This window comes from Panulirus ornatus, chromosome 68, assembly GCF_036320965.1.
Source record: "Panulirus ornatus isolate Po-2019 chromosome 68, ASM3632096v1, whole genome shotgun sequence".
Lineage (NCBI taxonomy): Eukaryota > Metazoa > Arthropoda > Malacostraca > Decapoda > Palinuridae > Panulirus > Panulirus ornatus.
The window spans coordinates 16,391,802-16,417,826 of NC_092291.1; the positions used below are offsets into that span (position 1 = coordinate 16,391,802).

The 26,025-nt window shown below is 48.7% G+C and overlaps 2 protein-coding genes across 3 annotated transcripts in view; both read left to right on the forward strand.

The window, feature by feature from the left end:
- The window catches only part of LOC139747439 (uncharacterized), an 801,413-nt gene extending 790,179 nt beyond the window's left edge, over positions 1-11,234 (forward strand). Inside the window, exon 4 of one of the 2 annotated variants that reach the window (XR_011712392.1) lies at positions 9,747-9,956. Coding sequence is in view for 1 of the 2 variants with exons in the window: in XM_071659788.1 (XP_071515889.1) it covers positions 9,747-9,864 (118 nt within the window). In the remaining variant the exon portion in view is untranslated. Of the gene's footprint in view, positions 1-9,746 lie in introns of both variants that reach the window. The other variant, XM_071659788.1, reaches the window with a different exon arrangement.
- Positions 11,235-15,907: 4,673 nt separating this feature from the next.
- Positions 15,908-26,025, forward strand: part of Lar (tyrosine-protein phosphatase Lar) — a 704,213-nt gene continuing 694,095 nt past the window's right edge. Inside the window, exon 1 of the mRNA XM_071659561.1 lies at positions 15,908-16,362. Coding sequence (XP_071515662.1) covers positions 16,260-16,362 — 103 coding nt within the window. The 5' untranslated portion in view covers positions 15,908-16,259. The remainder of the gene's footprint in view (positions 16,363-26,025) is intronic.

Sequence of the window (26,025 nt, forward strand, 5' to 3'; positions counted from 1 at the left end):
TTCGTCTGTGGAATTTGTTAGATAATTTAGATGCTTTTTTTAATCTGAATTAGTTAGTTTCTTGTCTCATTGTTACTTGTTTGACTTCACAGTTTTTTTTCTTGTTTTTTTTTTTTTTTTTTTTTGCGTAGACGTGATGACCATGAGGGTAATGATATAGACTTAGAAATATAGCTAGAAATACGGATGATACGAGAACGTGGAATTCCTTTCGTGTATTCTGCTCCCAGAACGCCAATTCTTTTTTTTTTTTTTCTTTTGGTAAGTATTTTAGAAATAGGATTTAGGGCGAGTGATGAGATCATCTCACATACCCGGAGAGTATTATCGTTGGGTGTAAGTGTATTTTCGTGATAATTCAAAGCGGGTAATCGGGTTACTTGTCAGGGGGAGGGAGGGTGTGTGTGTGTGTGTGTGGCGTGTGTGTGTGTGTGGCGTGTGTGTGTGTGTGTGTGTGTGTGTGTGTGTGTGGTGGGGGAGAGGTTGTGGAATTGTTGAGGCGAGATGTGTAGTTTGACAGCGTGTGAGGAACGAAGCCCTCTCACTGGTGATAGGTCTGGTAGCTCTCCCCCATCCCATTCCCCTTTACACACACACACACACACACACACACACACACACACACACACACACTCCTTTCTCTCTCTCTCTCTCTCTCTCTCTCTCTCTCTCTCTCTCTCTCTCTCTCTCTCTCTCTCTCTGGATGCCCTCTGGCTTCTCTTCGCCGACTAGTGCAACAGGAGTGAAACGTCTTTTGGTCTTTTGAAGGTTTTTAAAAGAAGGTAAGAGACGAGAGGGAGGGGGGTAAAAAAAAATGGGGGTAGGGGGGGACATACTCATAGTGTATTAGAGAGAGTGGAGGAAAAGTGTGAAGTGCTGGTCACACACTGTGTGAGAGGGAGAGTGAAACAGCAAGCGAACACATAGTGAGCTTAAGACCTGAGTGGATAGAATTGAAGAAGACGTCAGAAGGGGGAAGCAAGGATAGCCGGACATAGCCAACGAGAATGAGTGTATAGTGAGGAGGGAAATGAAAAAAACAAACAAAAAAAAACCCCAGAAATTTGAACCCAGGTGCTGTCATCCGCAGGGGTGGAGAGAGAGAGAGAGAGAGAGAGAGAGAGAGAGAGAGAGAGAGAGAGAGAGAGAGAGAGAGAGAGAGAGCTAGTATGTCCGTCAGCCTAATAATGTCCGAGTGAATTATCGACCTAATAGTCAGGCCAGAGGAGCACCGTTGTGTTAGTTTGGGGGGGGGGGGTTGTCAGGTATATATACCTCCGTCACTATAGCGCTCAACTGGAAATAAAAGATACCGTCCCTCCCTCCCTCTCCCTTCTCTCTCTCTCTCTCTCTCTCTCTCTCTCTCTCTCTCTCTCTCTCTCTCTCTCTCTCCCAGGAGAGAGGGAAGGAGAGAGTGTGGGGTGGAAAAAAAAAAAAGCGTCTAGTACGTTACTATTTTTTTAATGGTCTTGTTCGAGGAATGGTTACATCCGCTCCACCGAATCGCTTGTTTACCTACCAGCTCGGCCACTGAATTTAACATTCGCGATTCGGCTCCGGAGGCGGCTCCGTTTTTTGACATTTTTATGTGTGAACGACTTTGGGGGACGAGATGCTGGCTTCAGACTCTTGTCGCGAGTTAGTTTACGTCCTGTAATACAGGGTGTAATGCCAGCCCGAGAGGGTCTTTCCCGTTTCCCTCCCCCCTCCCCTTTTCTTTTCTTTTTATCGGGTTCTTTTGGGCGACATTTTAACGTTCTTCGTCCCAGTTTGGGGGAATAATAGCCGCTCGCCTGTTGTGTTCGCTGCAACGGGTGATTACAGCGGAGGCACACGACACGCGATTGCCTCTCTAAACGCTCGTAGAAACGTACAAGAGCTGTGTGTCTCTCGTTCGTTGGGGGTGTAAAGTGTAGGAGAAAGTGTAGGGGAGAGTGTGTGTGTGTGTGTGTGTGTGTGTGTGTGTGTGTGTGTGTAGAGCGTGGGGCTGTTGTACTCGTTGGTGGGGTACTAAGTATTGGCGAACACAGCTGTGGGAGGGACAGCAATTGTAGGCGAGTGTAGCTGTTGGAGGTGTGTGGATGTGTGTGGATGTGTGTGTGGGTGTGTGTGTGTGTGTGTGTGTGTAGCGTTCAGAACATAGAGCGATGTCCGAATGACGTGGGGGGGGGGGGGGGATCCCCAACACTACTCCTTTCAGTCTGAGGAAGTGATGATGTTGCGACATCCCCCTTATTGTGAAGTTGCTGGGGGCCGAGGGGAGAGAGAGAGAGAGAGAGAGAGAGAGAGAGAGAGAGAGAGAGAGAGAGAGAGAGAGAGAGGAGGGGAGGAGGCAAGGAGATGGCTGGGAAAATTGAATGATAGAGGGTGAGGTAATTTAATATTATATATTGAAGGGGAGGATGAGGGCTGGAACACGGGCACAGGATCACAATTGGACCATAAAGTCAGTAGGGCGAGCAGCGTGGGCGTAATGACTGCAGAGCGGCCAGTCCTCCGCCCGCACGCCCTGCATTCTTACCCCCTTGTGTCGGGGCGTAGCGACTGTGTCGTTCAACGTTACCGTATGATGCGTGATTCCGCCGTCGACCTGTAGACCAATAGGATTCGAGAAGCAAGAAGGAATAAGAACTCGTGTCGTTCTGATTGGTGGAAATTCATCAGGGTTTGGTAACTTCCGATGGCCAGAGGGAAAGGCCCTTGAGCATGATGGTACGACCCCTTTGATCACGTCGGCACGACCTTTGAGCACGACGGTACGACCTTTGGGCACGACAGCACGACCCTTGAGCACGTCGGCGCGACCCTGGAGCACGAAGGTACGACCCTTAGATCACGTCGGCACGACCTTTGGATCACGTCGGCACGACCCTTGAGCACGACAGTACGACTTTTGAGCACGAAGGTTCGTTTATCCTTTCAAGTAGGTCGGACGAAAAGGCCAGGCTCAGTGGTCGTGTTGTCGTTCTCAGCCGATGGCTTTCCTATGTACGACTCCAGTTCGAGGCGGATTACAGATTAGATTAACAGGGGAAATAGATTAATTTCTTTTTTTCCCTGCACGGTTTTTCCTATTTCGTTTTGCACTCCAGTTGTCCCCCCCATCTCCCAGCTGGAGCCACGCCTTCGAGCAAGTCCACTCAGCGTTTTTTTTTACGTCCAAAACTCAGTTAAAGCTTCATGCACAGCTTAGGGCGTTTTACCATTTAAAGCTTCGGGCACAACTTTTGGTCATTTTTTGTCACTGTAGCTTTTATCCAAAGCTTAGGTTATTTTGTCAAGTTTAAGCTTCACCTAAGCATGGGTTATTTTGCTCAGCTTAGCTTTATTCACAGCTTAGGATATTTTGCCAGTTTATACCATTGATCCTCGTTCGAGGTTTACTCTAACTGTATTAATCTGTACAGCTAATCCATGGTCCAAATTAATATCCTCCCAAATTTATACCTTCCATTAACTATATATAAAAATTATTTTGCTTCAAAATTTATAACCTACCATGAAGTTATGGAAAAAAAAAATGCATGTGCTCTGTCTCTCTGATTTCCCTCTGTTCATATATATATATATATATATATATATATATATATATATATATATATATATATATATATATATATACACACACTATTCGCCATTTCCCGCGTTAGCAAGGTAGCGTTAAGAACAGAGGACTGAGCCTTTGAGAGAATATCCTCACTTGGCCCTCTTCTCTGTTCCTTCTTTTGGAAAATTAAAAACCAGAGGGGAGGATTTCCAGCCCCCCGCTCCCTCCCCTTTTAGTCGCCCTCTACGACACGCAGGGAATACGTAAGAAGGTATTCTTTCTTTCGTCTGTGTGAATGAATGTACACTTGCAAGATTCTGGCAGACTTGATTCACAATAACGGTCTTGGAAAGTCGCCGCTTATACGAACGATAATTTTAAGAAGACATCACCTAGTGAGCACCGTCCAAGTGTGCGTCAACGCGGCTCCAGCACAGTGTGTGAAATTGGTGTAGACGTCCATCCAGGAATACAGGGAGTTGTCTTCATTCAGCATTGTACACACGTACGTATCCGAGGCCTGACTGACCAAAAAGGGAAGAATGATTGAACACCTCGGTGGTTTAGGTGTTGAACATCGCTATGAACTGAAACTGGTGGTTTGGGTACGTGCCAATTGCGGATTGCGAACCCAGGCATGCTGATTTAATCCGGGGGGTTTTCGTTTGAATTGTATCTGTTTTCGAGACCCACAGCTTCTTTATGGTCCACCATATTGGCTATACATTCATTAGAAAACAGAGAAGATATGGCTTAACATTGCTGAAAAAAGAAAATGGGACAACATCTAACTTGTGGTGCGAGGCGTAATCAGGCAATTGTCTTGGAAAGGGGGACCGTGTGAGTCACAGCTGGTAATGGTATTGCAGGGGATGGGTATGGGTCCAGTCTATCCCCGTAGTACCAAGCTCTGGAGATGGAGAAGGTCGACGTCATGCATCACATATAGCCGTAGCCTGCGTCGCTGTGTACACATAGACCGTTTTCTCCATTCCGCCGGGTGCTTTTTGATACGTCGTAACCCGTTTCATTAGCGAGACAGAATCAATTTAGGCGTTCACCTAGATATTTTGGCGTCCCCTGATTGTGCCATTTAACCAGTGGAAGGGTTCTGACGCTTGGGGTCGCACATTTAAAGTATATAGCTCCACCGCCCCCGGAGTTTACCATGAATAGTGAGTACGCGTTGTCGCCAAGCACAGAAGGGAGGGGGTTGGTAGGTCTCTCTCTCTCTCTCTCTCTCTCTCTCTCTCTCTCTCTCTCTCTCTCTCTCTCTCTCTCTCTCTCTCTCTCTCTCTCTCTTTGGTCGTGGTGGTCGTCATTGCTATATGTGGATGGTCGGGCCCAAATACCATGTCCCTGCCGAGTGTGGTTGGTCGTAGTTAAGGTGCTAATTGTGGCTTGTTCCCCAGGGTCGCTTTGGGCCAATCGCTCGGCCGGCCACGCTGTCCACACCTGTCTGTCTGGCTGGTGTGTGTGTGTGTGTGTGTGTGTGTGTATGTGTGGGTGGGGGGCTGGGTTGGAGGTGTTCCCGTGTGACGGTATTGTGGGTTTGCGTCACTGGTCGTTGTGGACGCTTTATGGTGTCGCGCTCTTCCCCGGGTATAGTTACTGTAACCACCCCTCCTCCTCCCTTCCCCTCCTGGCGGAAAAACCTCCACCCCAACCCCACCCTTGCAACCCCAGTTGCCCCCCCAACCTCTCTTCCATCCACACCTGTCCTCATCATCACGTTTGATTGTCACCTCCCCATGCACCCACCTCCCAGCCACAATCCCTCCTCACTGGAGATCAATCCCACCTCCTCCCTCCCCCTTCTTATCTGAGCTCTTCCGTTATGGGTATAGACAGTGATAGAACAGTATTTATTCTATCATTCACACACACACACACACACACACACACACACACACACACACACACACACACACACACACTTCCATGGTGTGACGGTTAGCGTTACTGTCTCGTCACGCATGCACGGGCCGCCCGCCAGGGATCAAGTTCGCAATAGGTTCGAATCGTAAGCGCCAGCTGATGGTACACAGTCCACCCATCTGTTCATCCTCCAGAAGGGGCTGGTCGATAAAATGGGTATCTGGCAGAGGCTAGGGTGTGTGTGTGTGTGTGTGTGTGTGTGTGTGTGTGTGTGTGTGTGTGTGTGTGTGTGTGTGTGTGTACATAGGAGTAAATACATGATACATATATACAAGGTTAAGAGACTGGGCAACACCAGTGTAAAACTCTATCCCCGTAACTCGTGTAAGTTGTAATAAAAGACGTATTCATCACCAGTACAGCCGTCCAGCACGTGGAAGCACGTAAGTGTGTGTGTGTGTGTGTGTGTGTGTGTGTGTGTGTGTGTACCTTTAAACAAGCGGAGCACGTAGGGTGGGGTGTCATCGACCAGATATGACGTGGCGAGATATATATGTGTGTGTGTGTGTGTGTGTGTGTGTGTGTGTGTGTGTGTGTGTGTGTGTGTGTGTGTGTGGAGGTTCAGGCGAATTGGGGATAGATAGATCTGCAAAATCAGACTCCACTCCGTTCACTAATAACCCAGTCCAGCCAGCCATCATGTTCTCCCTCTCATACCAGTTCACTCAGGACCTGCCGTCCAAGGGGGGCGGGCCATTGGTGAAATTCCCCGCCTCGACTCCCTCAATTTCTTCGTCTTTGTAAATTCCCCCCCCCCCCCCAACCTTCCTTCCTGTGAGGTTTGTCAGGCCATCCTCTCTCTCTCTCTCTCTCTCTCTCTCTCTCTCTCTCTCTCTCTCTCTCTCTCTCTCTCTCTCTCTCTCTCTCTCTCTCTCTCACCCCACCTCGCTGCCATTTAAGTCGATTTCACCCTCTCTCCTCGTCCTCCCTCCCTCTCTCCCTCCGCCTCCTAAACACTCACCTCCTGCACAGTGTTGTTGTTTGATGTTTAATATTTTCTTCGGGTGTTGCGTGAATGGCCTGTGTGTTGACCGACAGGTGTAGGTGTAGCCTCCAGTGTTGACCAGCAAGGTGTGGCCTGCGTCAGGTCTACTTAAGGAAGGGCCTTAGGGCTGCCCCTCTCAACAAACCCCCCTACTCTTCCTCTTAGGGGGTGCCCCAAGGGCCTCATAGAGTCGGGAGACGCGGGTACTAAGCTTTCGTGGCGCGTCCTTGCTTATTTGTCTCCCTACACCCCCATGTCCTCTCCTCACCCTGCATCCCTTGCCCTCACCCTACACCCCTTACCCTCACCCTGCATCTCCTGCCCTCACCCTACACCCCTTGCCCTCACCCTGCATCTCCTGCCCTCACCCTGCACCCCTTCCCCTCACACCATATATAAAAGCATCAACATACATGAAAGTTTAATAACGTCAGTTTAGAGTTCCTCAGGGTATAGGAGAAAAAAAATATTTGGTTTTCCTAAGCGACAGCAGGAGAGAGAGAGAGAGAGAGAGAGAGAGAGAGAGAGAGAGAGAGAGAGAGAGAGAGAGAGAGAGAGAGAGAGGGCAAGACCGTCTCGAGAGTGTCAGGTCGTCTGTGTAATTGAGGGAGGCTGTTCACTATGGCAGTTGCCATAAATCATGGCACAACCCGTTTCAGTAATCGTCATTTGGTCGGCCAGTTCGGGGCAGGGAGGTGAGGGAGGGTGGTTATGGACACGGGGGAGCGGGAGAGAAAGAGAGAGAGGGGGCTAGGGAGTGTATGGATGGGAGAGAGAGAGAGAGAGAGAGAGAGAGAGAGAGAGAGAGAGAGAGAGAGAGAGAGAGAGAGAGAGAGAGAGAGATTTTTTCAGGAGAGGGGAAGGGATAGGGAGGAGGCTGGTGATGGACACTTGAAGGGAAGGAGAAGACAGAGGAAGAGGGGGGAAGGGGTTGTTGCAATGTGTGGCGAGGAGGGTCACTGGGAGAGGGGGGAACAAGTGGCATGGCACATAAAGGGAGGACTGTAAGGGAGGAGATGTAGGGAGGACATTTGGTGAGGCGGGGAGAAGTAACACATAGTGGGGAGGGGGGAGGGTTACTAGAGCACACATGAGGGGGGTGGGACGCTCAGTGACGGGAAAGTGTGGGGAGGGACCAGGCACAAGGGTCGGGTCATGCTGAAAAGGACCTGGGACTGAGTGGAAGGAGAGTAGGGGGCTTTCTAAAGGGAATGCTGGGACCAAAGTGGGTAGGAGGGTAAGGGTATGGTGGCATGGTGAAGGGGGTACGGGGGGGGGGGGGGTCCTAGGACCAGAGGGGGGAAGGGGAGGGGAAGCGGAGCTTGGGTTTAGGGGGGGGGGAGCATTTGGATGGAGGGGAGGGAGGGGCCTGTTTTCAATCGTATAATCTGCTGACGTCAAGGGTTCACGAGGGGGTACTAATGAATTCATATGTCGACCTGTCGCACTCCGCCCTCCTCCTCCTCCTCCTCCTCCTCCTCCTCCTGTGTGGCAGCTGACTGCTGTTATGCTGCTGTGGCTGGTGTTGTGCGACCGCTGACTGTACTGTTATTGCTGATGTTACTGCTGCTGCATGACAGCTGAACACTACTGGTACTACTGCTGCTGCTGGTCTGTGGTAGTACTTCTCTGTGTGTGGGTGATAGAGTTGTGTGGGGCTCTGATTTTCAGTACTCTCGTATTGGTGTGTGGTGATGCTGGTGGTATTGGCCTGTGGTGATGGTGGTGGCACTGGTGTGTGGTGATGGTGGTGGTGGTATTGGTGTGTGGTGATGGTGATGGTGGTACTGGTGTGTGGTGATGGTGTTGGTGGTACTGTTGCATGGTGATGCTGATGGAATTGGTGTGTGTGGTGATGGTGATGATTGTGGTATTGGCGTGGGGTGATGGTGGTGGTGATGGTGGTATTGGCCTATGGTGATGTTGTGAGGTTGCTAAGACTTTTCATCAGTGATAATGGTGTTGCCTTTACGGGACATTACCTTACGTGGTTGTGGGGAGTGTTGTAGAGAGGACGGTTTTGGGATGGCTCGTAGCCATATAATATGCTGTGTTCCACCGCTGCAATAGTACTACATTCGTTGTAAAAAAAAGAAAAAAAACTGTTGTTAATTATGATTTCTCTGCACCTGCTGTTATTAATGCTGGGATCAAACTATTGTATTTGATGGCTCTGCTGGTGTTGCAAGAACAGCCCCGCTGTTCCCTGGACTTGCAGACCACTTCGGAAAGTTAGACTGTGAGGAATGGGTTGATTTAAAGGTTCAAGGGTAGGGTGAGTAATGGGTAAGGGGAAGGAGAGCGTTACATGGGTGATAATGTAGGAGGAGTGGAGGGAGGGAGGGAAATAAGGCAGACGGGACAATGGGCAAGAACAGAGGGTAAAGTGAATTGCTCCCCTCCCCATGTTCTCCACTGAACAGATTAAGAAGCAGCTGTACGGCGTTTTATGATAATGATTATAACAATAATGATGATTATAGTGATAATGATAATGATAATAATGATAATTGTAATAATAATAATGATAATGATAATTATAATAATAATAATGATAATAAATAATAATAATTATTATTATTATTGTTATTATTATTATTATTATTATTATTATTATTATCATTATTGTTATTATTATTATTATTATTAGTCATCATTAATATCATTATGATCTTTTTCGCAATTTCCATTGTCATTGTATTGCTGCTGAGAGAGAATCATGACATATGTGCATCGTATCATTATTGTCTATATATATATATATATATATATATATATATATATATATATATATATATATATATAATGTCTTTATATTCTATATCTTGATGTTTTGTTTTACAGTGTGAATAATAGTGTTTCAGAAAAAAATAATATGTCTTAGAAATTCATGAAGACTTGAAATGTGAAAAAAACAGTTGAAAAAAAAAGAAAAAAGAGAAAAAGACTTAAATGAAATAAGTTAGTGGTGTGCTGAAGTGTGTAGTGAGAGTGGCAACAGAAAAAGAAAAAAAGAAAAAAAGAGGAAGGTAATCTTCGCCAGGAGCCATTTGTCGAGTTGCGTAAAATTGGACGCGATGGCTGAGCCCCGGCGACCAAGATGACCTGTGGTGACCTGAGGCGGTGACCTGAGGTGGTGGGTGACGACCCCCCTCCCCCGCGACGCCAGGGGGGGTTTAGGAGGGCCTTCCGTGGCAAGAGGTGTCATCGTCACAGTAAGGTTGCATGTACCTAAGGTTTGTGGTTAACCGTGTCTGTGTGTTTCCCCCCTTACAGCAGGGTGCAGGATGCGGCCCGGAGCCCCCTCTGCTGGCTCCTCCCCGGCCCCCCTGCTGCTGACGCCCATACTGCTGCTCCTGCTGGCCGCCGTCTTCTCGGTCGTCAACGCAAGTAAGTGTAGTTGCTCATGTTTTCAAAAGGGGGGTGTTGCCCGAGGGCATTGCTGGTACACTTGCTTGGCCCGCTGGGTCTCCGGGGCAATTCACTGTCTTGAAGGATGAGTGTGTGTGTCTGTGTGTGTGTGTGTGTGTGTGTGTGTGTGTGTGTGTGTGTCGGAAGATGGCGTGTCGTCTGGTCAGACGACACAGGCGTTGGCTCCGTTTCCCGACGCTTGTGGGTGAGTGTTTTTTTTTTTCTTTAAGTGCTCGCCGATGGCACTGACGAAGGCGAAGAGTGAACTGCCCTTGTATCTTGAGGGGGGTCAGAACTCATGCCTCTTGGAATTACTCGTCCCCTTGTTACTTGTGGTGACCAAATTGTAAGCTGGTGGGATTGAGGAGAGGGGGTAGGGGGAAAATTCTTCCTTCCCTTCCCCCTTTTTTCACCCCTCCTGTGACGTTGTATCTTGGGGGTGGGTGGGAGGTCCACTCTGTGTGTGGGGGTTGGGGCTGGGGAGGATCGTGTGGCCTCCCGAGCCCCCGTGACCCCCTCCGTTCAGACTGGCCAGCCTCTGTTTACCGTTGGCGTCAGTGGAGGGCTGGTGTTTGGTACGACTGCAGCCGCCGCCGATGGGAGACGATGGTCGCCGGCCGAGGGCACTCCTACGCTGCTTGCGGGAAGCGCTTGCTGCTTGATGAAGGCGATTATCAGCGTGGGACGCACACACCTGTCTCGACTCTCCTGTTCATTTTCACAAGACCCGTCTCGCTGGGAGCCCCATGCGGGCGGCACGAAGCAACTGTTCGTGGTGTTCCGATAGAGACGTCTGAACCAGTGGGAGTCTCACGTCTTTGTGTGTGTGTGTGTGTGTGTGTGTGTGTGTGTGTGTGTGTGTGTGTGTGTGTGTCGAATGAAACAGTCTTCGAAGACTTCAGGCTGTCGGTCACGGGTCTTCGTCTGCCGTCACACGGCCACTTAGCGCTTCGAAAGCGATGAGTGAATCCTTTGAATACCGTGAGTGAATCTTGTGAAGACGCGAACGAAGCGCGATGAATGAATCCTTTGAATACCGGGAGTGAATCTTGTGAAGACGCGAATGAATCTTGTGAAGACTTGACTGGCATTCATAGTGAGAACATGGGCTTGCCGGGTTTCAGTGGGGCGTTGGCACCTAGATGTTGTCTACGCAGAGAAGGGAGAGCAAAGGGGGAAAAAAAATATAGGTGATGTGGGGCTGAGGGAATGAGCTGTGTGGTGGTTCTAAATGAGAAGTGAGCTGCAGCACGGAACACTGAAGCTCCGAAAACGGTTCGGCTGAAGAATGAAATAGAGAGAGAGAGAGAGAGAGAGAGAGAGAGAGAGAGAGAGAGAGAGGGAGAGAGAGAGAGAGAGATTGGGGGGGCGGGGGGGGATTAAACCAGAGGTATAAAGATTAATGGGAAGCTGTCTTTAAAGATGGGAAGAATTGAGGGTGATAGACCCTAGAGACAGATTATGAAGAAGTCGATATGGAGATAGATAAAAGGAGAACAAGAGATGAAATCAGAGATACAACGAGGCATGATCAGGGTGACACTGACGATGTACAGAGAGATATGAACAAAGAGACATCAAGGTCAAATTGGGGATGTGGGATGAGGAGGTGAACCTGTGGATACAGATAGATAATAGTAGAGTTAAAGAGATAGTAGGAAATGGGGAGGGAGGGATTAAGGGTGACGAATGAGGTGAAAAACAAGTGATTAAAGTAATTAGAAGTAGAGTGGGACTTAAATAGGGTGAGAATACTAATAAAGAAGAGGATATTATTCAGCAAGTAAAGAAGAGGAACTTATTGGGAAGGGTAAAGATAAAGGCAAAGAGACGTTTATTAAAGATGACCTTAGGGGGATGGGAAAGATTAGGGTGAGACTAAGGGGGAAAAAATGGGTTAAAGTTAAGAATAGGGGAGTAGGAAAAAAAAAATATAGTGAAAACTTAGATGTGGTGAAATTTGAGTCAGAAAGTTTAGGTGGAGAGAGAGAGGAGAGAGAGAGAGAGAGAGAGAGAGAGAGAGAGAGAGAGAGAGAGAGAGAGAGAGAGAGAGAGAGAGATTAAGATGGAGGCAATTAGAGAACTTTACAAGTCTGGGAGATGATGAACTTTGGTGTGACTTTATTTGGAGTAATAAAAAGGACAAGACGGGAAGAGGAAGATGATGATACCCCCAAAGAAAGAAATGATAGATTAAAGTTGGCGAGAGAAAAGCTGTGGAATTGGCGAGCGTACGACTGATCTTGGCGAAGGGAGGGGTATGTGTGTGTGGGGGGAGGGATGGTTACTGTCACTGACACAGGAGTGAAAAGGGGAATTTTAATGGATGACGTAGAAAATGGGAGGCGAATAGCATCACCGGGGAGAATATATATATATATTATTGAATATCATACATATTCCCCATTTCCCGCATCAGCGAGGTAGCGTTAAGAGTAAAGGAAAGAGCCGTAGAGGGAATATCCTCACTTGGCCCCTTTCTCTGTTCTTCTTTTGGAAAATTAATAAAACGTGAGGAGAAGATTCTCATGTCTTGAGGAGGACGTAGAGAATCAGGAAGAACAGATGATCATTATGGCGCCGAGACTGTTATGCTTGTGGTGCATCTGTTGTGGCACGTTGGACGAGAACAGACTGCAAACAGAACAGGTCAGTAGAACAGGTGACGAACATGAACGGGTCAGGAGGCTCAGCCCGGGCTTCAGCGGTGGGGATAAGTACGTAGGTGAGAAGACCCCCCACCCCACCCGGATGACTTCAGCAGGTAGTTCAGCAGGAGGAGGAGGAGGAGGAGGCGGAGCGGGTGAGAGGAGGCAAAGGAGGAGGAAGAGGAGGAGCGGGTGAGAGGAGGAGGAGGAGGAGAAGACCTGATGACCACCCGACCCCGAAGGCTTCCAGGAGGTAGTTCAGCAGGAGGAAGAGCGGATGAGAGAAGGAGGAAGAGGAGGAGCGGGTGAGAGGAGGAGGAGGAGGAGGAGAAGACCTTGATGACCACCCGACCCCGAAGGCTTCCAGGAGGTAGTTCAGCAGGAGGAAGAGCGGGTGAGAGGAGGAGGAGAAGACCTTGATGAGAGACCATGTGAAGGGGAGCTTCGGGAACCGCTCCTGCACACGTCGAGTGGACTGATCCTTGGGTTCAGGTCCTCCGCTGATATTTGGAAGACCCTCGACTTAAAATGTAACGGACCGACTTTATGACAGTTTATGTACTGACTGTCTGTGGTCTCTGGGGTATTACGAAGACCCCTTGTGGCCTCTGGTAATCCTTCTTTTTTTACGCCCCTGCTCACAGCATGTGCTTGGGGGCTTCATAATAAACCCCCGACACAAGATCAAATCAAAAATCATCCAGGAATTGCTTGACGCCCGTTCGCTCTCGGTGACGAAGGTAGACCTGTCAGAGATGAACACCCCGGGTGGGGCAGAAGCGCGGCCACGACTCACACGGGAGACATGTGATACAAGGGCAAACGTGCGTACAAGGGCTCACGTGCGTACAAGGGCAGGCGTGCGTACGAGGGTAGACGTGCGTGCAAGACGTGCGTATTAAGAAGGATTTACCTCCTCGGTCTCTCGAACACTCTAATGGCGGACAATCGAAGAGTTACAATGACTATATTAACTCATAACTTACATATATATATATATATATATATTTTTTTTTTTTTTTTTTTTTTTTTTTTATACTTTGTCGCTGTCTCCCGCGTTTGCGAGGTAGCGCAAGGAAACAGACGAAAGAAATGGCCCAACCCCCCCCCCCATACACATGTACATACACACGTCCACACACGCAAATATACATACCTACACAGCTTTCCATGGTTTACCCCAGACGCTTCACATGCCTTGCTTCAATCCACTGACAGCACGTCAAGCCCTGTATACCACATGACTCCAATTCACTCTATTTCTTGCCCTCCTTTCACCCTCCTGCATGTTCAGGCCCCGATCACACAAAATCTTTTTCACTCCATCTTTCCACCTCCAATTTGGTCTCCCTCTTCTCCTCGTTCCCTCCACCTCCGACACATATATCCTCTTGGTCAATCTCTCCTCACTCATTCTCTCCATGTGCCCAAACCATTTCAAAACACCCTCTTCTGCTCTCTCAACCACGCTCTTTTTATTTCCACACATCTCTCTTACCCTTACGTTACTTACTCGATCAAACCACCTCACACCACACATTGTCCTCAAACATCTCATTTCCAGCACATCCATCCTCCTGCGCACATCTCTATCCATAGCCCACGCCTCGCAACCATACAGCATTGTTGGAACCACTATTCCCTCAAACATACCCATTTTTGCTTTCCGAGATAATGTTCTCGACTTCCACACATTTTTCAAGGCTCCCAAAATTTTCGCCCCCTCCCCCACCCTATGATCCACTTCCGCTTCCATGGTTCCATCCGCTGACAGATCCACTCCCAGATATCTAAAACACTTCACTTCCTCCAGTTTTTCTCCATTCAAACTCACCTCCCAATTGACTTGACCCTCACCCCTACTGTACCTAATAACCTTGCTCTTATTCACATTTACTCTCAACTTTCTTCTTCCACACACTTTACCAAACTCAGTCACCAGCTTCTGCAGTTTCTCACATGAATCAGCCACCAGCGCTGTATCATCAGCGAACAACAATTGACTCACTTCCCAAGCTCTCTCATCCCCAACAGACTTCATACTTGCCCCTCTTTCCAGGACTCTAGCATTTACCTCCCTTACAACCCCATCCATAAACAAATTAAACAACCATGGAGACATCACACACCCCTGCCGCAAACCTACATTCACTGAGAACCAATCACTTTCCTCTCTTCCTACACGTACACATGCCTTACATCCTCGATAAAAACTTTTCACTGCTTCTAACAACTTGCCTCCCACACCATATATTCTTAATACCTTCCACAGAGCATCTCTATCAACTCTATCATATGCCTTCTCCAGATCCATAAATGCTACATACAAATCCATTTGCTTTTCTAAGTATTTCTCACATACATTCTTCAAAGCAAACACCTGATCCACACATCCTCTACCACTTCTGAAACCGCACTGCTCTTCCCCAATCTGATGCTCTGTACATGCCTTCACCCTCTCAATCAATACCCTCCCATATAATTTACCAGGAATACTCAACAAACTTATACCTCTGTAATTTGAGCACTCACTCTTATCCCCTTTGCCTTTGTACAATGGCACTATGCACGCATTCCGCCAATCCTCAGGCACCTCACCATGAGTCATACATACATTAAATAACCTTACCAACCAGTCAACAATACAGTCACCCCCTTTCTTAATAAATTCCACTGCAATACCATCCAAACCTGCTGCCTTGCCGGCTTTCATCTTCCGCAAAGCTTTTACTACCTCTTCTCTGTTTACCAAATCATTTTCCCTAACCCTCTCACTTTGCACACCACCTCGACCAAAACACCCTATATCTGCCACTCTGTCATCAGACACATTCAACAAACCTTCAAAATACTCATTCCATCTCCTTCTCACATCACCGCTACTTGTTATCACCTCCCCATTTACGCCCTTCACTGAAGTTCCCATTTGCTCCCTTGTCTTACGCACCCTATTTACCTCCTTCCAGAACATCTTTTTATTCTCCCTAAAATTTACTGATAGTCTCTCACCCCAACTCTCATTTGCCCTTTTTTTCACCTCTTGCACCTTTCTCTTGACCTCCTGTCTCTTTCTTTTATACTTCTCCCACTCAATTGCATTTTTTCCCTGCAAAAATCGTCCAAATGCCTCTCTCTTCTCTTTCACTAATACTCTTACTTCTTCATCCCACCACTCACTACCCTTTCTAAACAGCCCACCTCCCACTCTTCTCATGCCACAAGCATTATATATATATATATATATATATAATGTCTTTATATTCTATATCTTGATGTTTTGTTTTACAGTGTGAATAATAGTGTTTCAGAAAAAAATAATATGTCTTAGAAATTCATGAAGACTTGAAATGTGAAAAAAACAGTTGAAAAAAAAGAAAAAAGAGAAAAAGACTTAAATGAAATAAGTTAGTGGTGTGCTGAAGTGTGTAGTGAGAGTGGCAACAGAAAAAGAAAAAAAGAAAAAAAGAGGAAGGTAATCTTCGCCAGGAGCCATTTGTCGAGTTGCGTAAAATTGGACGCGATGGCTGAGCCCCGGCGACCAAGATGACCTGTGGTGACCTGAGGCGGTGACCTGAGGTGGTGGGTGACGACCCCCCTCCCCCGCGACGCCAGGGGGGGTTTAGGAGGGCCTTCCGTGGCAAGAGGTGTCATCGTCACAGTAAGGTTGCATGTACCTAAGGTTTGTGGTTAACCGTGTCTGTGTGTTTCCCCCCTTACAGCAGGGTGCAGGATGCGGCCCGGAGCCCCCTCTGCTGGCTCCTCCCCGGCCCCCCTGCTGCTGACGCCCATACTGCTGCTCCTGCTGGCCGCCGTCTTCTCGGTCGTCAACGCAAGTAAGTGTAGTTGCTCATGTTTTCAAAAGGGGGGTGTTGCCCGAGGGCATTGCTGGTACACTTGCTTGGCCCGCTGGGTCTCCGGGGCAATTCACTGTCTTGAAGGATGAGAGTGTGTGTCTGTGTGTGTGTGTGTGTGTGTGTGTGTGTGTGTGTGTGTGTCGGAAGATGGCGTGTCGTCTGGTCAGACGACACAGGCGTTGGCTCCGTTTCCCGACGCTTGTGGGTGAGTGTTTTTTTTTTTTTTTCTTTAAGTGCTCGCCGATGGCACTGACGAAGGCGAAGAGTGAACTGCCCTTGTATCTTGAGGGGGGTCAGAACTCATGCCTCTTGGAATTACTCGTCCCCTTGTTACTTGTGGTGACCAAATTGTAAGCTGGTGGGATTGAGGAGAGGGGGTAGGGGGAAAATTCTTCCTTCCCTTCCCCCTTTTTTCACCCCTCCTGTGACGTTGTATCTTGGGGGTGGGTGGGAGGTCCACTCTGTGTGTGGGGGTTGGGGCTGGGGAGGATCGTGTGGCCTCCCGAGCCCCCGTGACCCCCTCCGTTCAGACTGGCCAGCCTCTGTTTACCGTTGGCGTCAGTGGAGGGCTGGTGTTTGATACGACTGCAGCCGCCGCCGATGGGAGACGATGGTCGCCGGCCGAGGGCACTCCTACGCTGCTTGCGGGAAGCGCTTGCTGCTTGATGAAGGCGATTATCAGCGTGGGACGCACACACCTGTCTCGACTCTCCTGTTCATTTTCACAAGACCCGTCTCGCTGGGAGCCCCACGCGGGCGGCACGAAGCAACTGTTCGTGGTGTTCCGATAGAGACGTCTGAACCAGTGGGAGTCTCACGTCTTTGTGTGTGTGTGTGTGTGTGTGTGTGTGTGTGTGTGTGTGTGTGTGTGTGTCGAATGAAACAGTCTTCGAAGACTTCAGGCTGTCGGTCACGGGTCTTCGTCTGCCGTCACACGGCCACTTAGCGCTTCGAAAGCGATGAGTGAATCCTTTGAGTACCGTGAGTGAATCTTGTGAAGACGCGAACGAAGCGCGATGAATGAATCCTTTGAATACCGGGAGTGAATCTTGTGAAGACGCGAATGAATCTTGTGAAGACTTGACTGGCATTCATAGTGAGAACATGGGCTTGCCGGGTTTCAGTGGGGCGTTGGCACCTAGATGTTGTCTACGCAGAGAAGGGAGAGCAAAGGGGGAAAAAAAATATAGGTGATGTGGGGCTGAGGGAATGAGCTGTGTGGTGGTTCTAAATGAGAAGTGAGCTGCAGCACGGAACACTGAAGCTCCGAAAACGGTTCGGCTGAAGAATGAAATAGAGAGAGAGAGAGAGAGAGAGAGAGAGAGAGAGAGAGAGAGAGAGAGAGAGATTGGGGGGGCGGGGGGATTAAACCAGAGGTATAAAGATTAATGGGAAACTGTCTTTAAAGATGGGAAGAATTGAGGGTGATAGACTCTAGAGACAGATTATGAAGAAGTCGATATGGAGATAGATAAAAGGAGAACAAGAGATGAAATCAGAGATACAACGAGGCATGATCAGGGTGACACTGACGATGTACAGAGAGATATGAACAAAGAGACATCAAGGTCAAATTGTGGATGTGGGATGAGGAGGTGAACCTGTGGATAGAGACAGATAGATAATAGTAGAGTTAAAGAGATCGTAGGAAATGGGGAGGGAGGGATTAAGGGTGACGAATGAGGTGAAAAACAAGTGATTAAAGTAATTAGAAGTAGAGTGGGATTTATATAGGGTAAGAATACTAATAAAGAAGAGGATATTATTCAGCAAGTAAAGAAGAGGAAATTATTAGGAGGGGTAAAGATAAAGGCAAAGAGACGTTTATTAAAGATGACCTTAGGGGGATGGGAAAGATTAGGGTGAGACTAAGGGGAAAAAATGGGTTAAAGTTAAGAATAGGGGAGTAGGAAAAAAAATATAGTGAAAACTTAGATGTGGTGAAATTTGAGTCAGAAAGTTTAGGTGGAGAGAGAGAGAGGAGAGAGAGAGAGAGAGAGAGAGAGAGAGAGAGAGAGAGAGAGAGAGAGAGAGAGAGAGATTAAGATGGAGGCAATTAGAGAACTTTACAAGTCTGGGAGATGATGAACTTTGGTGTGACTTTATTTGGAGAAATAAAAAGGACAAGACGGGAAGAGGAAGATGATGATACCCCCAAAGAAAGAAATGATAGATTAAAGTTGGCGAGAGAAAAGCTGTGAAATTGGCGAGCGTACGACTGATCTTGGCGAAGGGAGGGGTATGTGTGTGTGGGGGGAGGAGATGGTTACTGTCACTGACACAGGAGTGAAAAGGGGAATTTTAATGGATGACGTAGAAAATGGGAGGCGAATAGCATCACCGGGGAGAATATATATATATATATATATATATATATATATATATATATATATATATATATATATATATATATATAGATTAATATTATTGAATATCATACATATTCCCCATTTCCCGCATCAGCGAGGTAGCGTTAAGAATAGAGGAAAGAGCCTTAGAGGGAATATCCTCACTTGGCCCCTTTCTCTGTTCTTCTTTTGGAAAATTAATAAAACGTGAGGAGAAGATTTTCATGTCTTGAGGAGGACGTAGAGAATCAGGAAGAACAGATGATCATTATGGCGCCGAGACTGTTATGCTTGTGGTGCATCTGTTGTGGCACGCTGGACGAGAACAGACTGCAAACAGAACAGGTCAGTAGAACGAACATGAACGGGTCAGGAGGCTCAGCCCGGGCTTCAGTGGTGGGGATAAGTACGTAGGTGAGAAGACCCCCCACCCCACCCGGATGACTTCAGCAGGTAGTTCAGCAGGAGGAGGAGGAGGAGGAGGCGGAGCGGGTGAGAGGAGGCAAAGGAGGAGGAAGAGGAGGAGCGGGTGAGAGGAGGAGGAGGAGGAGAAGACCTGATGACCACCCGACCCCGAAGGCTTCCAGGAGGTAGTTCAGCAGGAGGAAGAGCGGATGAGAGGAGGAGGAGGAGGAGGAGGCAGAGGAGGAGCGGGTGAGAGGAGGAGGAGGAGGAGAAGACCTGATGACCACCTGACCCCGAAGGCTTCCAGGAGGTAGTTCAGCAGGAGGAAGAGCGGGTGAGAGGAGGAGAAGGAGGAGGAGAAGACCGTGATGACAGACCATTGTGTAGGGGAGCTTCGGGAACCGCTCCTCCACACGTCGAGTGGACTGATCCTTGGGTTCAGGTCCTCCGCTGATATTTGGAAGACCCTCGACTTAAAATGTAACGGACCGACTTTATGACAGTTTATGTACTGACTGTCTGTGGTCTCTGGGGTATTACGAAGACCCCTTGTGGCCTCTGGTAATCCTTCTTTTTTTACGCCCCTGCTCACAGCATGTGCTTGGGGGCTTCATAATAAACCCCCGACACAAGATCAAATCAAAAATCATCCAGGAATTGCTTGACGCCCGTTCGCTCTCGGTGACGAAGGTAGACCTGTCAGAGATGAACACCCCGGGTGGGGCAGAAGCGCGGCCACGACTCACACGGGAGACATGTGATACAAGGGCAAACGTGCGTACAAGGGCACACGTGCGTACAAGGGCAGGCGTGCGTACGAGGGTAGACGTGCGTGCAAGACGTGCGTATTAAGAAGGATTTACCTCCTCGGTCTCTCGAACACTCTAATGGCGGACAATCGAAGAGTTACAATGACTATATTAACTCATAACGTACATATATATATATATATATATATATATATATATATATATATATATATATATATATATATATATATATATATATATATATATATCCTCTCCCCCCCCGGTCAGTAGAGGACCCCTTGCGTATTGCTGCCCTCCCACAGCATGTCTGGTTTATTATGGGGCAGAGCATCGCTCAGGATTCCTCGAGCGTGTAATTGTTCGCAGTCACAATTCTGATAATTTGTTGCCCGTTTTAGAGCCGGGGACCCATGTAAAATCTTGTCCCTCCCTCCGTCCCTCCCTCTCGATCTGTCGGGAGTACGATAAAGATATGAAAAGCGTTGCCTGGCCTACGAATATGATATATATATATATATATATATATATATATATATATATATATATATATATATATATATATATATATATATATATATTTTTCTTTCTTTCAAACTATTCGCCATTTCCCGCATTAGCGAGGTAGCGTTAAGAACAGAGGACTGGGCCTTTGAGGGACTACCCTCACCTGGCCCAATTCTCTGTTCCTTCTTTTGGAAAATTGAAAAATAGATAGATAGATAGATAGATAGATAGATAGATAGATAGATAGATATGGCGTTTGTCTGGTGAGTGAAGTGGTTCAGGGAGTAATTGAAGACTTGTTTCGTATCCGCCAACATGTTTATACCCCACTGTTGACCACCGCCTCGCCAAGCATGGCCGCCCCCCGGCGTGGGAGTCATTAAGACCCGGCCGTAGGGCCGCTTGTACACCGAGCGAGTTTGGAGCGGAGGGAGACGGTGGTGTCTCGCGCAGCCCCACAGCAGGAGCTGCATTAATGCGGAGCCCATCCGTGACCCCTGTTTACCTCGTGTGTGTGTGTGTGTGTGTGTGTGTGTGTGTGTGTGTGGTTTTTTTTAGTTGTAAGGGAAAGTGTGTGTGTTTGTGTGTGTTTTTTCTTCTTTTTTAGTTGTAAGGGAAAGTCTTCTGCCGTGGAGGTAGTGTTGACCCGGCCTGTGCGATAAGCTGTAACCTTCCCCACTCCCTACCAACCAACCTACCTACCAACCCACCCTCCCTCCTCCACAGCAGCATACCCACCCACGCACGTAACCCTTCCACCCACCCACCCACTCCCTGCACCTGAAACTATTTACTTTGAACAGCGGCCGGAGGGGGGGAGGAGGAGGGTGGTGTGGGCGGGTGAGAGAGAGAGAGAAAGAGTGAGAGAGGGGTGGTGGGGGAGGGAAAGTGGGGTTGGGGGTGGGGGACCATCGCAATTTGCGCGTCGCTTGTTTGTTCAGGAAATGCTAACATTTGCTGAATTGGTATCTGTTAACGTTACGTAATTCCTGTAGATTTTCATTTAATTGAATCTGATACATTTACATCTTCCTAATTCCTATATGTTTACATTTGATTAATTGTCGGATTTACAATTATATTCCAGGATTACCGTGTTCCACTGAAACGTGGTTATGTGCTGTAACCAGCGTAATCTCTCATGCTCAAAATTTCCTGATGGAATGGTTAGTATTGAGAGTGGCAGTGCGTGTGTGTGTGTGTGTGTGTGTAGGTCGGTAGTTAGCATAGGCCTCGCAATGCTGTGTAGTGCTCAGCATAGGCCTCACTAGGCTGTGCGGTCAGTCTAGTCCTCATTAAGCTGTGTGTGGAGGTAAGCATAGGCCTCACTATGCTGAGCGGAGGTTACCATTGGCCATACTGTGCTGTGTGGAGGTAAGCATACACCTCGCAGTCCATGTATGGACCTCACGTTGGTCCCATGGAGACACTGTTTTCTGCCTGGTAGGACTCCATGAATTTATGGGGATGGGCATATAGCATTGTTCCTCTATATGACACGTGGAGACCTCATTGTTCCTCTATATGACACGTGGAGACCTCATTGTTCCTCTATATGACACGCGGAGACCTCATTGTTCCTCTATATGACACGTGGAGACCTCATTGTTCCTCTATATGACACGCGGAGACCTCATCGTTCCTCTATATGACACGTGGAGACCTCATTGTTCCTCTATATGACACGCGGAGACCTCATCGTTCCTCAATATGACACGTGGAGGCTTCATTGTTCCTCTATATGACACGCGGAACCTCATTGTTCCTCTATATGACACGTGGAGATCTCATCGTTTCTCTATATGACACGTAGAAAAACCTCTTCAAAATAGGTTTCTCCCCAGAGGAGAACGGGACGTCACCGAGAGGGCTTCTAGTAGTACGCATGGAAGGGGAAAAAAAATCATGATATATTCGCTTAACTAGCGTGCAATAGTTCCCCTTCAAGTTTTAATTGGCTGCACACAGCAGCTAGCGGTGGGGTGGCGGGGGGGAGAAAAATATCAGAAAGTCTACAATATATCCTATGTGTACATCAGTCTGTTGGGGGTACGGGGCGTGGGTGAGTTTGGGGGGGGGAAACACGCGCCCTTCCACAGCCGCCCTGCCACCGCCGGAATTATACTGAAGTGAATTCCAGGTACTTAGGTGTTAAAGCTGAGGCTGTAGACGGGCGTTGTGGAAAGGGGGGGGGGGGGGATGTGGGGCAGGGAATGCTGAGGCGGCGCGTGAGGGTGCTGTATGAGGGAGTGTGCCAGGGGAGGATAAGGTGATTGGTGGACGTGCGAGGGAGATGTATGAGGGAAGTGTGGGGGAGGAGGGCAAGTCTGAGGCCGTTTGAGAGCATGTGAGGAAGTGTGGCAGGGAAGGCTGTGGCCAGGGTGCTGTATGAGGGAGTGTGCCAGGGGAGGATAAAGTGACTGGTGGACGTGTGAGGAGCTGTACGAGGGAGTGTGGCAGGGGAGTCTAGTGCCGTGGACGGGCGTGTTGAGGGCGCTGTATGTGAGGGAGAGTGTGCTGGTGGACGTATCCCACTGACTGGGTAAATGTACATCAATTATTGTCTAATGTCATTGTCGGCCCGTAACTGCTGTGCTTCTGTGAGACACCTCGTGATGCCTCCATATTCTCGCGCGTTAATTGGAAGTGTTAATCAGTGCGGGGGGATCAGCATTACCATTATGGCTGCTGGAAGGTGTAGGCAGCAGGGTGTGATGGTGAGGATGGAGCTCGGGGTATGGTGATCTGGGTGTAACCAGGCTGTAATGATGCAGGTTCTGGAGGGTATAGCCAAGATGTGGTGATGTGGAGGGTAACTAGGGTGTAGTGGTGTGGGTGTAGCTAATGGTGGGTGGATGGCCATGCTTGAGGGTGGAGCCAGGGTGTGTAGAACGTAGGTAGGGCGTGTATGGTGAGTGGCTTTGGTGTTGCGGCTAGCGAGTGGATGTGGTGGAGTGGGTAGTGTCAGCGTAGTTGTGACTTGGGGTGTGGATGGGGAAGGAGATTTCGGAGGAAAGGAGTAGGAGGGATGCAGTAATCAAGGAAGTACTTTATCCTCATGACTAAGATGGCTGTGGCTCTACCCATGAGCAAGAAGAGGCGACTCCCGCTCGACATTGCGACCCTTGGATATGACGGGCAGACCTTCGACCTGACCCTTCATAAAGGGTCCGTCTGGTCAAAAGGCCAGGCCGTCGTACCCAAGGGTCCTCCGCTTGCGCTCAAGAAGTTAAAGGATGCATTAGGAGGGAGGACATTTGGTGGCCGTATTAACAGAAGTTCGCCACTACCGCACCACCACTTTCGCCTTCTGGCTCCTCTGGTTGCCAGTTGCTTCCACCATTACTCCTTTTCACCACTTGCTACCCCCTTGCTGCGACCGCAGTCCCCTTTCCAATAACACATACCTTCCCATCACCACCACTACCCATTTGCCACCGTCCTGACACCCCCGTTGCCTCCGCAACTCTCCCCCACAACCATAAAAAGTACTCTAACCACTCCCCGTTTTCTCCCCCCAACCCTCCCCTTCGCCGACCAACAAACCATATATGACTAATTACCGAGTATTTTCCAGCGGGGCGTCACGATGGCGCATGGACTGACGGACATGGGTAGTTTACGCTCATTACCCGGTGAGTAGAGCTGCCACTTGCCGGATTCATTGCAGTGAGTGAGGCCGTCAGGTGTGGCAGCTGCTGTAGGAGGTATGGTGGTAGAGTGTGGGGACCGGGGCACCGTCCCTCACCAGGGACTGGACAGAGAGAGAGAGAGAGAGAGAGAGAGAGAAAGAGATTTGGTGGTTGATAATGAGGGGTTTTTAGCGGCCTGTAGAGAGACCCCTATTTTTTTTTACAATAGATTTTTTTTCTTTTTGTCGTTGTGGTGTATGAGTAGCCGTTTAAGATGGTTTGGATCCACTTCGTCGTTGACCGCAAACGGCACGACGGTACGACCCTTGACCACGACGGTAGCTCTCTTGAGAACGAACAGTATCTATCACCCTTAAGGTCTGATCGTCCAACCTTTGACCTGACCTCCTTAAGGGCCATCATACCCCCGTAAGAGCCGCATCGTAATGGTAAAGATGTTAGTTCTCCACTGTGCTCCACTAACGAGAGAGCCTTTGACCAGTTTGGGTATCGGCCAATAGCGAAGTCCTTTGGCCCCGTCGTGCCCTCCGTCGACCTCCGGTTTGGCCACGAACCAGGCCAGGTTCTCGCTTGTCACCATGTCTTCACTAACAACTCATCCAAAGGTTTTTTTTCTTTGAGATCTCATCAGAAGAGCCAGCGAAGATCCTCTATTTTTTCTTTTTTTCGTCTCGAACAATCGATAAATTTGATTCGTCTCATGACTTTCTAAGAGATGAAGAGCAATGGATTTTTTTTTTCTTACGGTGACGATAAGATCTGGCCTGACGCAGGACCAGGCCGACAAAGCGTACTTGCTTCTCCCCCCCTTCACCAGCGGTCAGTAAAGGTAGCCTGGCCGCAGAGTAGACAAAAGTCGCTGAAAGTTTTTTGGGGGGATCACCGAGAGGTAAAATTCCGTCGTTTCTTACCGCAAATGAGACACCACTTCCCTCCAGCACCTCACCAGCGACTAGTAAAGAACGGGTGATGCCCTCTTAGCGACCAGTAAAGGAGATGAGTACCGATAGAAACACCCCCAACCCCCTACCCTCCCCAGACACCTTACTAGTGGACCAGTGAAGTGGTTCAGAGCTTCACCAGACCAATCAGCTAAAGTACCTGGGATTCCTAACTATCGTCCAGGACAGAGGGGACTTTCGGTGCGGTGATGATGGTGGGTTGGGTGGTAGTGTTGGTGGGTTAGCTGGGTGGTGGTGGGTTAGCTGGGTGGTGGCGGGTTGGCTGTCTGGTGGTGGTGGTGGTGAGTTTGCTGTCTGGTGGTGGTGGTGGTGGGTTGGCTGTGTGGTGGTTAAGGTTACGCGAGAGTATGTGGGGCTGATTGCCGATGGATGTGGCCCAGAGTGTGTGGTTGTGGTGATGGTGGTGGTGAGCAGGGTGTGTGGTGCAGGCGAGTCGTGTGGTGGAGGGAGATGAAGGATTTAAGGCGTCGTTTACCTCGTTGTCGTGTTAGTGGTGGGGGACAATGGAGGGTTGAGGGGGGTGGTGTTGTATCAGTGAGACGCTGCTGGCAGGAGCTGGGTCTAGATATTAGGACCCACCCCCTTCCCTTCTCTCTCTCTCTCTCTCTCTCTCTCTCTGTTGATTTGGTCGTTGTTTCTGTTCTCTCCCTGAACGCCCTTGTAATGTCCGTCTCCCTTTATTCCATTTTCCTCTCACTTGTCTTCCTTTCATCTTGAATCGCTTTAGCTCTCCTCGCTTTCCATAGTCACTCCTCGTGTCTCGTGTTCACCTCTTTCGTACCCTGTCCCCATTCTTTTCCGTGTCTCCTTCCCCCAACCTCATTTCCCCTCGTGTCGTCATTTTCCCTTCTCATGTAATGTCGTAAGGTCTCATGTCCCATTACTCCACCTCATGTCTTGCCACCCCTCCTCATATCTCTTCATCACTCCTCATCTCTCCCTACCTCACTTCATGTCTTACCACCTCCCCGCATATCTCCTTACCACTACTCATGTCCAT